A 13,040-nucleotide genomic window follows, 5' to 3' on the forward strand; every position below is an offset into this window, starting at 1 on the left:
TGTAGTTCAGCAGTAACTAAGCATCTGCAAGTATAGGAAACACCTCAGTGCAAGTGCCTGTCCAGTTGTTTTGAAACATGATCGGCGCAAGAGATGCTCTTGTTCATATTTGGCTTAGGCATTAACAATGATTTTTATGTGGTGGGCTGGATGATTGCCCACTGATTGCTAAAGAAAAACATGCATGGCTGAAAGTCATCTTGTAACTCACCAGAATCCTTAGTAAAGTCCCCAAAATGTAAAGTGAATCACGGTGCTGCTACATTAGTCCTTGCAATACTCTGAATTCAAGCTGCTGGGCTGGATCTGTTTGACTTCTCTGTGGGCGTGAACTGCATTAAAGACACAGGGAACCGTGTATTCAAGAATCTTCATTAGCCCCAGCTCCTGTTCTACCAACCACATACTTAGCATAGATTAAAGGCCAAATAGACCCTAACTATAAGTAGGATTTTCTTTGCCTTTATTTCCATATTAATGTTTACTCAGAGAAGCATATTAGTTTTTTTTCTCTTCCCATTCCAAAAGCAGATTTATCTGACTATTTTGATGCATTAAAGGGGTCGCTCAACTTTAAATTAAAATACCAAACCAATACAAACACAATAATCAGAATGTAACAAGAAAAGTATGTCAGCCATAAAATTCTATGCATAGTGGTAGACATTTGAAAAGAAAGATATTGTCATGCCGTGTGTCGCTGGGATTAACGCTAAACTGAAGGATTCCATTTTCCCTGCTCATATACCTGTATGTACAGTTTTCCAATGAATGTTATCATAAGAGCAGAAGTAAAGATCATTTCTTATAAAACTTCAACAGCAGATCATCCCAGCTTGTGCCAGAAAAAATTTCCTCTGCAGTGAAACAATCTATGCTCTAGGCTGATACCTATAATAGTAAATGTAGTACATACTGAATTGGGGTTTCTGATACTGCGCTATGGTATAATACATATACCTGTAATACTGGAATATTGGAGGGTACAAGGGTGGGTTTTCCAGGTGTATAATGAATGGTCAGAATGTGCCTGTTACCAGACCGTTGGCAGCAGAGAAACAGGGAATGGCACCATAAAGGAATTCTCGCTTTTAAATTAGACTCTGCTACAGTAAATTTGGCACTGTAATTCTAGAACTGCACTCGAGCATCTATATTCTTATTCCTGTTTATGTCCAGTCCTCAGTCTTTTTTTTTGCTGTCCTTCCTTGTCACATATCTTGGAATTCAACTGACATTTAATTTCTAAAACTGTCCCTATTGTAAGAACAAGCAAGTTCTAACCTTCACTGATTGACTTGTGATAGATTTCAAACACAGTAAAATACACCTGTTTTGAGTCCCAGGAAAAAATATCACAGCTTTTATTATTTCTTGTAGTCTTTTGGTTGCCACAATTCCCTGCAGCCAGGAAGTCAGAAATGTAAATCAAACCACATCAAGGTGAATTTTCTTGGGGGTTTATGTTATTACTAATAAAAGTGTCCCATGAGTGCTCCATGTCCTTTATGCTGATATAATTTTTTTAGATCAGTGCACTGCCTTTCAGACTTTACGTTTGCCTCTACAAGAAGCCAAGAAAGATGTAGCCTGATTATTAAGGGGGCATGACATGATGTAATGTGGGATGAGGTCAGCCAAACATGGACAAAAACTTTTAGGGTTTTTTCATGGCCTGTGCAGACAGATCCCATAAAGTCTATGTTAAGGGGGTCATTTACTAAACTCTGAATTCAAAAATCCTGAAAATGTTGTGATCTTTCTTCGGACTTAGACGTATTGATTATTTATCTTTGGCATTCGGTTAATTGTTGTGTTGTTTCTAATTTTAAATAGGACCTGGCTGTGCTGCACTTTCTGAGATTATCTGGGCCACCTTTACCTAATAAGGGCCTGTCTATTTTACCCTCTTGCCTGTAACCTTGTAACTAAAACCCTGTTTTTGTTGATACATGCATTAGCTTAGATATGGGATTACTAATAAAACAGGGGACCAGGGAATGTGCATTGAACAATCCCCCTTCTTTTTCGCTGTTTGTAGTTAATTTGGCAAGATCAGTAGCACTTCCATTGTATTTAAATATATTTTTACTTACCCTTGGAGTGCTCCCAAAACCCTCCTTTTTTGAATTTTGCAGAAGCAGAGTGGAAAATGGTGGTCCCATGACTTTAAAAATAGATGTTGGTTTGGGCAGTCTCTCTCTCTTAAAGAGATTCAATGCTGCGCTCTAGGCAATCACTCTCTTTTAAAAGCTAATGGCGGAGGAGGACAAAACCGTCACCGAGTGAAACCAATGCCCAGGTCAGGAGACACTTAACCCAAGAAATACTACCATGCAGGGGGTGCCAGCCTTTGAAAACTATGACCGGAGGTAAATAGTTAGGGACCGCCATATGGGGTTTACCTTGACGTGGTATGGTGGCTTACCAATTTTATGATCATAACTTAGTAACTAAAAATCCCTGTTTTTGTAAATACATGCATCTGTATAGATTACTTATGTGACAGGGGACCAGGGAATGTGCATTGATCAATTCCCCATCTTTTTTAAATCCAATGCTGGCCAGCGCTAATCTGGTTGGTTGCGTTCCGTGCCTATATATGATGTCAGTATTCACCAGACACAATCTTATAAGACTGCCTGGGGCTTGCCACATGCAGAAAGGCATGAGTCGTCATCGGAAGAGGACATCACTGCCAGGAAGGATGAAACAGCCGCCACTGCCGACCGCCCATCTTTAAATGTAAGTTCCACTAAATGTAAGTTCCACTGAACACAATGTTCTTTTTTTAACCCCCACCCCATTTAACAATGTCCTCAAGTTTAGAGGGACACTGTCATGATTTTTAACGTGTAGTTTTTATTTCCAAATTACAATGTTAACACTGCAAATAATTCACTCTACCATATAAAATGTTATTCCGTTTAAATTGTTTTTGTAAAATTGGTGTGTAGGCAGCCAACTCAGGTCATTTTGCCTGATCCTGTGCTTTTAGAAAGAGCCATCACTTCAGGATGGAACTGCTTTCAGGCAGGCTATTGTTTCTCCTTCTCAATGTAACTTAAGGAGTCACAGTGGGACATGTATTTTTACTACTGAGTGATATTTTCATATGTACCAAGAAACTGTTATCTTGTGTATAGACTGCTGGGGGGGGGGGAGGGACAGGGTGATATCACTCCAACTTGCAGTGCAGCAATAAAGTTTATCAGAGCACAAGTCACATGACAGGTGCACCTGGGAAACTGACAATATGTCTAGCCCCATGTCAGATTTCAAAATTATATCTGAAAAATAACAGATTTCAGTGCAGATTTCTGCTGGAGCCAGTGTCACGGTGGGCCTAGGTGTCAGTGGGCCCTCATGCTGCTAAACATTTGGCCTATTTCATGGCCATTTCTATTAGAACAAATAGGCTAAATAGATGTAAAAATAGAGTATAGTATGTAAAGAAAAGAGACTCGGAGAATAGTGGTTGAGTGAGGAGAGGGAGAAAAATAATACTAAGAGTGGGCCCCTGGTCTAAGATTAATTGTTGGCCCCTGGTCAAAAGTTTTTGGGTAGGACTCTGGTGTCCCAGTCCGACACTGGCTGGAGCTGCACTATTAACTGATTGTTGAAGAAAATATGTTTTCCCATGACACAATCCCTATTACAATGTATTATAATACTATAATAGGACAACACAAATTAATAAATCATCCCTAAACTCCCCTGTTTGTAATGTTTCTGTTCTTCTGTTTTTCAGCACTTCTAATCAGTCTGAGCTGTTTCTGCTTTTAAATATAGCCAGTTTTCATAAATTAAATACTTTAAATATGATTTGAAGTTGTTTATTTTGCCTTGCTAAGGCTTCTGAACATCCAACGACTGCGCTATCTAGAACACAGTGGGGCTCATTTATTACCTGTGGGCACATTTTTCGAGTAACTCATGGCAAACATTCAAATGTTTGTTTTCTTTATTTTTTATGCAGTAGGCTGGACATATCTGTTGGAACAAATGAAATCGAATGTCTGATATAATGCAACATCTTGCTATGCCTGCTGTATTAATAGTGTATTGTACTGAGGGAAGTAAAAATGATGCCCAGAATTGTGAATTTCCAAGCTATAAATAGCTATATAAGGATATAATAGCATGAGCTATGCAAGGAAGTGCATTAAAGTGTTTTTGGCTTCCTGCCTATAATAATCAATCATGAATGCCTTAATAAAGCCTAATAATGGTGTATGTTGGCAAGAATTGCTTGGGAAGTTAGCTGGCAATAGTGTGAATTAGGGCACGGTTTAATACCCAACTGGAGCTCAGAAGAATGTAAGGAGTATGATCTGGCATGGCACAGAGGCTTAATGCCAATGGTGTGTTGCAATTATAAGCAATTGCATGAGTAGAGATCCAGTATGTCTATCTCAAATGTCTATGTCTATGGACAAATGCTACAATGAGTGCACCCAACAAATCTGAATCATTCACTAAACCAGCCTTCATGCCAGTTTCATAAATCCGATTCAGCACAATGCAAGATCATTGGTTTTGTGACTTTGTCAATACAATTGAATAGGAGGATTTTCCCATGTGCACATTTATGAATAATGCAATAAGGGAACAGGAAAAGAAGTGACGCTTATGTCTAGACCAAAAGAAATAAGCCTTGGTTCATAAATACCTGTATGATAGCACATAAATGATATATAAAGATCTGGGAAATCCAAAAGGTCTATAAAAAAGCTTTAGAACTGTACTAAAACTGTCGGATACTCAAGTTTGTTTGATTCTCCCGTCTGCGTGACATGTGTCATTACCATCCTTTGGTGGAGTTTGGTTGGATTGTGTATTATGCATTATATGTAAAATGCTTGAATCCATTGCACATTTCTAAGGTTGAGAAGGTTGACAAGGGACTAGGAACAATGTACTTCCTTGAATCTTGTAATAAAAAAGTCAGTACTTGTAGAGCAGTTTCATCTCACCCTGACTAATTAGGCCTCATTTGCAAATCTGATATCAGCAAAGTGCAAACAAAAGGCTGCAATTGGCCATCCCTTTTCTATGTTTCTCAAAAATCAATAAACTACATTACAGTTTACATTGTGGCATTTCTGGAGGTGGGGTGATGGCGAACGTGTATGCCATGTTTGTTTTTTCAAGCTTTCCTTCTCCTTTAAATTAAAGAGAGGGTATTAAGGTTTAAATTCCATTTACGTTAACCCCATGATCACTCAGTTGCATAACTACTGGGGTGGCTGGAGCCGTGATAAGTTTTACTGTGGGCAGCAGGGCATGGGGAAATTTCTAGACACAGGAGCTGGGAAGGGTTGGCAGAAGAGGCCAGTTCAATGGTCGATGGAGCAAAAACACATACCTCTTCTATATATCGCCTAGCCCATAGCCTGGGACCTTGTTCCTCCTTCATTTAACTCAGTCCCCTTGGCAGCGTTCATTCATGCAGAGAAGGGTGATTGACATAGGCTGGATGGCCCAACCATGGGTCATATATATGTATAGAGAGAAACATAAATAGACATAAGTAACTTGGCACAGCATTGCTTTAAATACAAACAGATGAAATAATGATGAAAAGGGACAAGGGGTGAAAGGACAGTGCCAAATGGCGAGTCCAACCCATCTGTATAATTTTTTCAAGGACCCCAAAACAGTGCGCTCTACAGTGTACCCCAGAAAGTGGAACCCATAGAGCTTTAATTCTAAAATAAGTCCTGTAATGAATGCTATTAATGCTATTATGCTGCCCCTAAGGGTGTGATATATATATATATATATATATATATATATATATATATATATATATATATATATATATATATATATATATATCTATGTAGCTAGAGTTCAAAGGGTGGGCATCCATTATTCATTCTATATGGAATTCTAAAGGAAAGAAACATAAATACATTAAGTATAACAAAGCTAATACACTAACAGCATAGAGAATGTATAGAATACAGAACATAGAATCTGTAAGTGAATATAGAACTATGTACCTGGCCCTGTGCTGCAATGGTTTCTTCCAGCCTGTGCCCAGGTGATGATGTCATGCAGTGGCACTGGGCATGAGACCTCAACCGTTGGAAAGTGACTGTTGCTGAGGTGACTTTGAGAGAGAGAGAGGAGAGGAGAGAGATTTGTGCGATTTGAGAGAGAAAATGAGGCGGATTTATCCAAATTTTGGCATTTCGGACCCCGGACCTTCACAGAAGAAAAGAAGAACAGGAAGCGAGGAGAATGAAGATGGAAAGAAGAAGAGAGCGAGGAGTTTGGAGGACCAGAGGTTACCAGATGAGAGCTGCAGGGAGGAGAAACGGAGAAGGGAGGAGATTAATGAAGGTAAAGGAAAAAATTGCTTTTGGATGAAGGAATGGCCCATGTGATTGTGAGCTGCACATAATTTATTGGGGCAATCACTGTTTAGAGCTTAGCTACTAACATAGGCCCTAAATTGCTCAAGTGCAGATGGCAATGGCAACTAATCATCAAGCAGCTTGAAACAGTGTATTTCAGCTTGAAATGACTAGAGTAACCTGATTGGCTTTTAGGGGTAATTGCACTGGTACTATTAACACGTATCCCCACATGTAATTAAAGACACCAAGTTTGCCCAAGGGCACTAACCCATATGAGCCAAGCAGTTGACCAGTAAATGCTACCTGCTGATTACTTGCTATAGGTTATTAGACCTGTGCCCATTTAAATTTATAATGCCATATGTTTATATATCAACCCCCATAAGGGGGTCTCCTTCTTGTTATATTTAGAGAATCTGCCTGTGCATTATTTAAATTGAATACATAATTCACTAAATTGCAAAAAGGTGCAGCCCACATAATTTCCAACGATTTCCAACGGTCAATTTACCAGTACAATTGCTGTGTAGGGCTTGGTTACTTATATAGATGCAAAATTGTATCTATGGTTAGTAACTCAAAACAACTAATCAGATTTTTGCTGACAAGGTGACAAGTTAATGGTTGTTATTGGTACCTAGATCTGCCCCTTTTATTGCAAAACCCCACCATATAATGTTATAGTAACTGTATCAGCTTGTAAAAATACACCCTAATTTGAGACCCTCAGATTAAGGTAATGCAATTTTGGCCCATGACATCTAATAGTATAATGGCCACTAATGAATAGCACCCCTACATCATTATCATTTTACCATTATAGTATTTTTTCTACTCTCTTTCCTCAGTTACGTTATTGTTTATGTATAGTTATATATCAGTGGGGTGCTGTTACAATATATGAGCCACGGGTCATAGTTTACCATGTATTTTGACCTTCTGGTGCTTTGAAAATCATCTAATAACGCAATGAACTGCTTCTAAAGAATCATAGTAGGATTATATTAACTATATACAGGTATGGGATCTGTTATCCAGAAACCCCATTATCCAGAATGCTCCAAATTACAGAAAGGCCACCTCCCATAGACTCCATTTTATCCAAATAATCAATTTTTTTTAAAATGATTTCCTTTTTCTCTGTAATAATAAAACAGTACCTTGTACTTGATCCCAAATAAGATAAAATTGATCATTATTGCAGACAAAACCAGCCTATTGGGTTTATTTTATGTTTAAATTATTTTCTAGTAGACTTAAGGAATGAAGATCCATTATCCAGAAAACCCCAGGTCCTGAACAATCTGGATAATAGATCCAATACCTGTATTATTACATGTGCTGTAAATAATATCTCTTTTCTTCACCAGGAGGAGCCAACACCGTGAGACCAGCTCAGTCTTCAAGGCTTGACCCGCTCAGTGCCTCCAGCTACGACTTCTTCTCTGTGCTGGGAACAGGAGGATTTGGCAAAGTGAGTGACTGGTTTCCATTAGGCACAGCTTTTTTTTGTAGGTTCTAAATCCTAAATGTGGTAGGAAGTTATAGGAATTAGTGTTCAGCAGACTATATACAATAATGGGACAGATTCACTTCAATGAAGAAAAAGTTATCTTTTGGCATATCACTTGAAAACATATATACGAGATTCAGTTAGACAAGAGAAAAGGATTCTCCTAGTTCAACTTCAGTTTTGTACCTTAGCATTCAAAAGAGTTTTCTTGTTATAAATAATGAGACAAGTTTATCTGAATTGAATTGAAATTCGCTAAATTCAATCTGGCCCAAAGTACAAAACAAAATGCTAAACTAAATAATATATCCAACTACATGTCAATGTTTTTCCCATGTTAGTGCTCTAAATTCAGTATGTATTGACTCCTTTCTTGTTTTCTCAGGTAATGCTGGCCAAGTTGAAAGACAGGCGGCCATATGTGGCTCTCAAGTCCATCAGAAAATCAGAGACAGACTACGAGAGCATTGTCACCGAGGCACAAGTCCTAAACATCTCAAGGGACTGTGAATTTCTTTGCCGAGGCTATGCCGCTTTTCAAACCCAGGTACAACATTGACTCAGTATAGCCATTTTTTCGGCCCACATTGGGGCCTTTATCAAGGATAAGTGCAAGTGGTTGTGTGAATACTTATACAAAAAAAGTGGGCGTACAGATTACATCATTACCAATCAATGCAAATTAACAATCGTGGTTACATATTCAATTAGTGATTACATGTCTTTTTAAAATTGTGCCACAAGATATCTCTATTTTCACATTTCTTTTTATGTGCTGTGTAATCTATGCTGTGCAACCTTGTGTTCGGAATATCCTTCCCAATTTATGTAGTTGTGAGTATATTATTACACATAAAAAAGTAAAAAAGTAAAGTGTCTTACAAAGATTGTAGATTAAAAAACTCTTGATAATCTGTTTACTTTGTCCCAGTACAGCAGAACTACAATCAACATCTAAAAAGAAAAATAAATCATACCAATGATAGATGTTGATTGTAGTCATCTGTACGCCCACTTTTTTTGTATTTAAGTATTCACACAACCACTTGCACTTATCTTTGATAAAGGCCCCAATGTGGGCCAAAACGTTGGACACGTGAGTGATGATTCAATAAAATACACTTTGATTGAACTATTTGGAGTGCGGGTCCATTCTGAAGATTTCTTTCCCTAACGAAGGCTTCTGTGCGGAGCCGAAACGTTGGATCACCAATAAATCTCCACTTTCATTTGAATTATTGACTTGATGTATTTCCTTGGAGTGCTGTCAATCCCTGCATTTTGTCTACATACTTCTCAGACTAGCACCCAGGTTTCTGCATACTAATGGTTGTGCATTCCATTCTGTAATTCATTTCCAAAGTTTCGGTCCTCTCTGGGACCTTTTTCAAGGATAAATGACATGTGTGCAAGTGAATACTTAAATCCCTCTCAAAATTGGCGCCAAGTATGACGTCATGACTTAGAAAAAACCATTACAGGCAATTTAAACATTTGTACAAATGTAAAGGTAATAGTAATACATAATTTTCACCACCGTTGTTTGTACAGATTTTTAAAAAAATATGTGAAAACCATTGGATGCACAAGTATGAATAAAATCGAAATATTTTCGCGGAAACTGGAGTGCGGGTCCTTTGGAACCTTGTATCAAATATTTGACCCTGCATCCGAACAAATTCTGAGACTGGCTCAGATAGAAATTGCACGTGGTACCGGCACTCACAGGGTTTGCATGAAAAATCAATCGTTCAATATGGTTAAATAATAAAATAAGGTTTATTGAATCCGACGTTTCGGTTCCCCACAGGAACCTTTCTCAAGGGCAAAGCTTGTTGTTTGAACGATTGATTTTTCATGCAAACCCTGTGAGTGCCGGTTTATATTATATATATATATATATCTATATATATATATATATATATATATATATATATCTATCTATATATATATATATATATATATATATATATATATATATATAAATACAAGCGTCCTCTGCACTCAACCCACTATCAATATATTTAAGACAGAGACATTTTGTGCATACTGCTACTGAAAAATGCCTTACCCTTTTAAACAAAACAGGGATTGTTTGTCCATATATTGCAATATATTTAAGCTGGCCAACTACGTGAAAGTCCATCCCACATCTGCCAGTCCTACACTCAAATTGCATCTGATTCATTAAGAATTCTATTCTATTGCTTCATTATACATTTTACAAAGGGACTAAATTTTACCTGCTGGTTGAGTGCAGAGGACTCTTGTATTTGTCCATATGCATTTTGTGGTCACAGCCTTATTGCAGCCCCGCCTAATGGTTTTAAAAATTAGTGGTGAGCACAACTTTTCCTTGTTTCTTATAATATATATATATATATATATTTTTTTTTATTTTATTTTTTTTTTATATATATTTATATTTTTTATATATATATTTTTTTATTGATAAAATCCAGCAGACTCCTTGCCCAATCCTATTTGTTTTATATATCTGTGTACTAACTTATATGTATGTGTTATTTGTCTGTGTCACCAGCGGCATGCCTTTTTCGTAATGGAGTTCCTGAGCGGGGGAAGCCTGGCAGACGAGCTGAAAAGACACGACAGACTAGACATGGACAGAGTCCTGTAAGTAGCACATTTTGAAAATGGTACTAGTATAATATCACCAAGAAATACTTTTTAATACTTTTAACTTGGCTAATAACCATTAATGAGACAGCACTTTTATTACATTATCCCATATATTTGCTCCTTTTTCACTCCATAAAGCACATTTAGTAACACTGGGCAAATGTGCACCTGGTAGTTACCCAGAGCAACTGAATAGTGAGGGTTGAACAATAAAAGCAAACATTTAATTGGTTTCCATGGGTTACTTTGGGTTTGTAGATAAATACGCCCTGTGTTTGAGTGCGCTATCTTGTTAAGAACCCAAGGCACATATAGCTGTGTTTTTTATCCATATCATTACTAACGCTCTCCTTATAGAGCGATCAGAAAACTCACATTGTAAGAAGGATGGAATAATAACATATGTACATTTAGGAAGCATCATATTCAAATTTAATAGTCAATTATTTTACATTATCTGAAATGAATAGGCACATATTATAGACTCATCTTTATGGAGTTAACCATTATTTCTTTGTTTAAAAGGTTCCATTCTGCAGAGATGGTATGTGGCCTGCAATTCCTGCACAGCAAGGGGATCATCCATCGGTCAGTATCGATTTCTTCATCTCTGTAACTTTCTACAGCAGAGGCCGCACACATGTTTCTCTACAGATCATCAGCCCTTGTCTTCTTCTGTGTAACTCCTTTATTCTCTATATTACAGAGACATCAAACCCCGTAACATCTTATTGGATCACCAAGGCCACATCAGAATCTCAGACTTCGGCTTGGCTGTACAAAACGTCTACAAAGGTGATACCATCACAGGCCGAGCCGGAACTACATCATACATGGCCCCAGAGGTAAGACATGGAATTACAATACATTTACAGAAGAAACCAAGTAAAGGAGAATATGGCAAGACAACAGAGCTGTATTTAGCTGATGATGACATATATACCAACATATAGACAAATACAAGAGTCCTCTGCACTCAACCCATTATCAATATATTTGAGACATGTGCATACAGCTACTAAAAAATGCCTTACCCTTAAAACAAAACAGGGATTGTTTGTCCATATATTGCAAGATATTTAAGCTGGCCAACTACGTCCAAGTCATCCCTTATCTGGCCAGTCCTACACTCAACTTGCATCTGATTCATTAAGAATGATATTGCATTATTATACATCTTACTAAGTTTTACCTGCAACTTACTAGCTGCTTTCAAAGTAAACTCCCAAACTCTGTTGCCCTTTTATTAGACACCAGTGGGATCACCTGACTATAGCTGGGAAGGGTGGGAGCTACAACATGGAGCTGGTCACTGCTCCTGTATAAACTATAACAAACAAGGGAAAGTTGTGCTCATCACTAATTTTTAAAACCATTAGGCGGGGGTGCAATGAGACTGTGACCACAAAATACATATAGACAAATACAAGAGTCCTCTGTACTCAACCCATTATCAATATATTTAAGACATTGAGACATTTTGTGCCCCTGCCTAATGTTTTATATATACCAACATGTTATACAAATAGGCATATTTGCCTTTATCAATAGAAAAATATCAACCCGCATATGTAGTACAAGGCACTCGACCGGGTCTGTAACCCATAGCAACCGAAGAAATATTTGCTTTTAGTGCTTTCTGCTGATTGGTTGCTAATGGTAACTAGACTTTTTTTTATATCATATAACTTTACATGATAAATGATATTACTAATTTAGTTTTACACCACCCATGTTGTGCCAGGCATCTCCCATACTGCATGTGACAATACAGTTGTTTCTACTCATACCCCGCTGATTGGGTCACATGCATTTCTCATTACACACAATGGTCAGCTAAATCTATTGAATTCTGTTGTTAACATAATCCCAGTAAAGATACACAGAGGATGCCATGCTGCTCCTAAACTATAACTTTCTTTTCAAGATTCTGCAAGAAAAACCTTACAATGCAGCAGTCGACTGGTGGTCCTGTGGCATCACCATCTGCAAAATAGCCTCCGGAGAGAACCCTTTTTACAGGTTTACCAAACAGGAGTTCATTGATTCGATCATCAACGATGAGCCTGAAATACCAAAGTGGCTGGATGATGATTTAATACATCTGCTGAAAAAGGTGGGTAGCAACAGAGGGACAGAGATATAGGGGCAGTTTTACTAAAGGGTGAAGTGACTAACGTTAGCGAAAATTCGGCCAGCGTGATGTCATTTCGTTACTTGGCCGATTTACTAACGGACGCAGGTGTAACTTCACTAGCGAAGGAGATAGACTATCAGTAATTCACTCCCTTATGCCTGGCAAAGTTGCGCCCTGGCGAAGGGACGTAACTAAGCAAATTCATTAATATGCGGATTTTACTGAACGTTACCTCTTGTGCCTGCTTTTGCCACCTCAGACCAGGTGAAGTACAATGGAGTATATAGGACTTCCTCAAAAAATAGTTGAAAATGTTCCCAAAATTTTTTCAGGGTGATAGGCTGCGATAGATCGTACATTTTTTCTGGGGTACCCGCCTCCC

General features: G+C 37.9%; 2 protein-coding genes and 1 pseudogene across 2 annotated transcripts in view; 1 reads left to right on the top strand and 2 right to left on the bottom strand.

The window, feature by feature from the left end:
* Positions 1 to 13,040, bottom strand: part of hectd2.S (HECT domain containing E3 ubiquitin protein ligase 2 S homeolog) — a 196,683-nt gene that overhangs the window by 120,144 nt on the left and 63,499 nt on the right. The window lies entirely within an intron of this gene.
* LOC121396234 overlaps positions 1 to 13,040 on the bottom strand; it is a 45,926-nt pseudogene that overhangs the window by 18,885 nt on the left and 14,001 nt on the right.
* Positions 11,134 to 12,721, top strand: LOC121396233 (cAMP-dependent protein kinase type 3-like). The gene is made up of 2 exons (XM_041571017.1): positions 11,134 to 11,366; positions 12,449 to 12,721. The coding sequence occupies exons 1-2, from the start codon at positions 11,355 to 11,357 to the stop codon at positions 12,665 to 12,667; spliced, it is 231 nt and encodes a 76-aa protein (XP_041426951.1). The 5' UTR covers positions 11,134 to 11,354; the 3' UTR covers positions 12,668 to 12,721.

The sequence above is a fragment of the Xenopus laevis genome, chromosome 7S, assembly GCF_017654675.1.
Source record: "Xenopus laevis strain J_2021 chromosome 7S, Xenopus_laevis_v10.1, whole genome shotgun sequence".
Lineage (NCBI taxonomy): Eukaryota > Metazoa > Chordata > Amphibia > Anura > Pipidae > Xenopus > Xenopus laevis.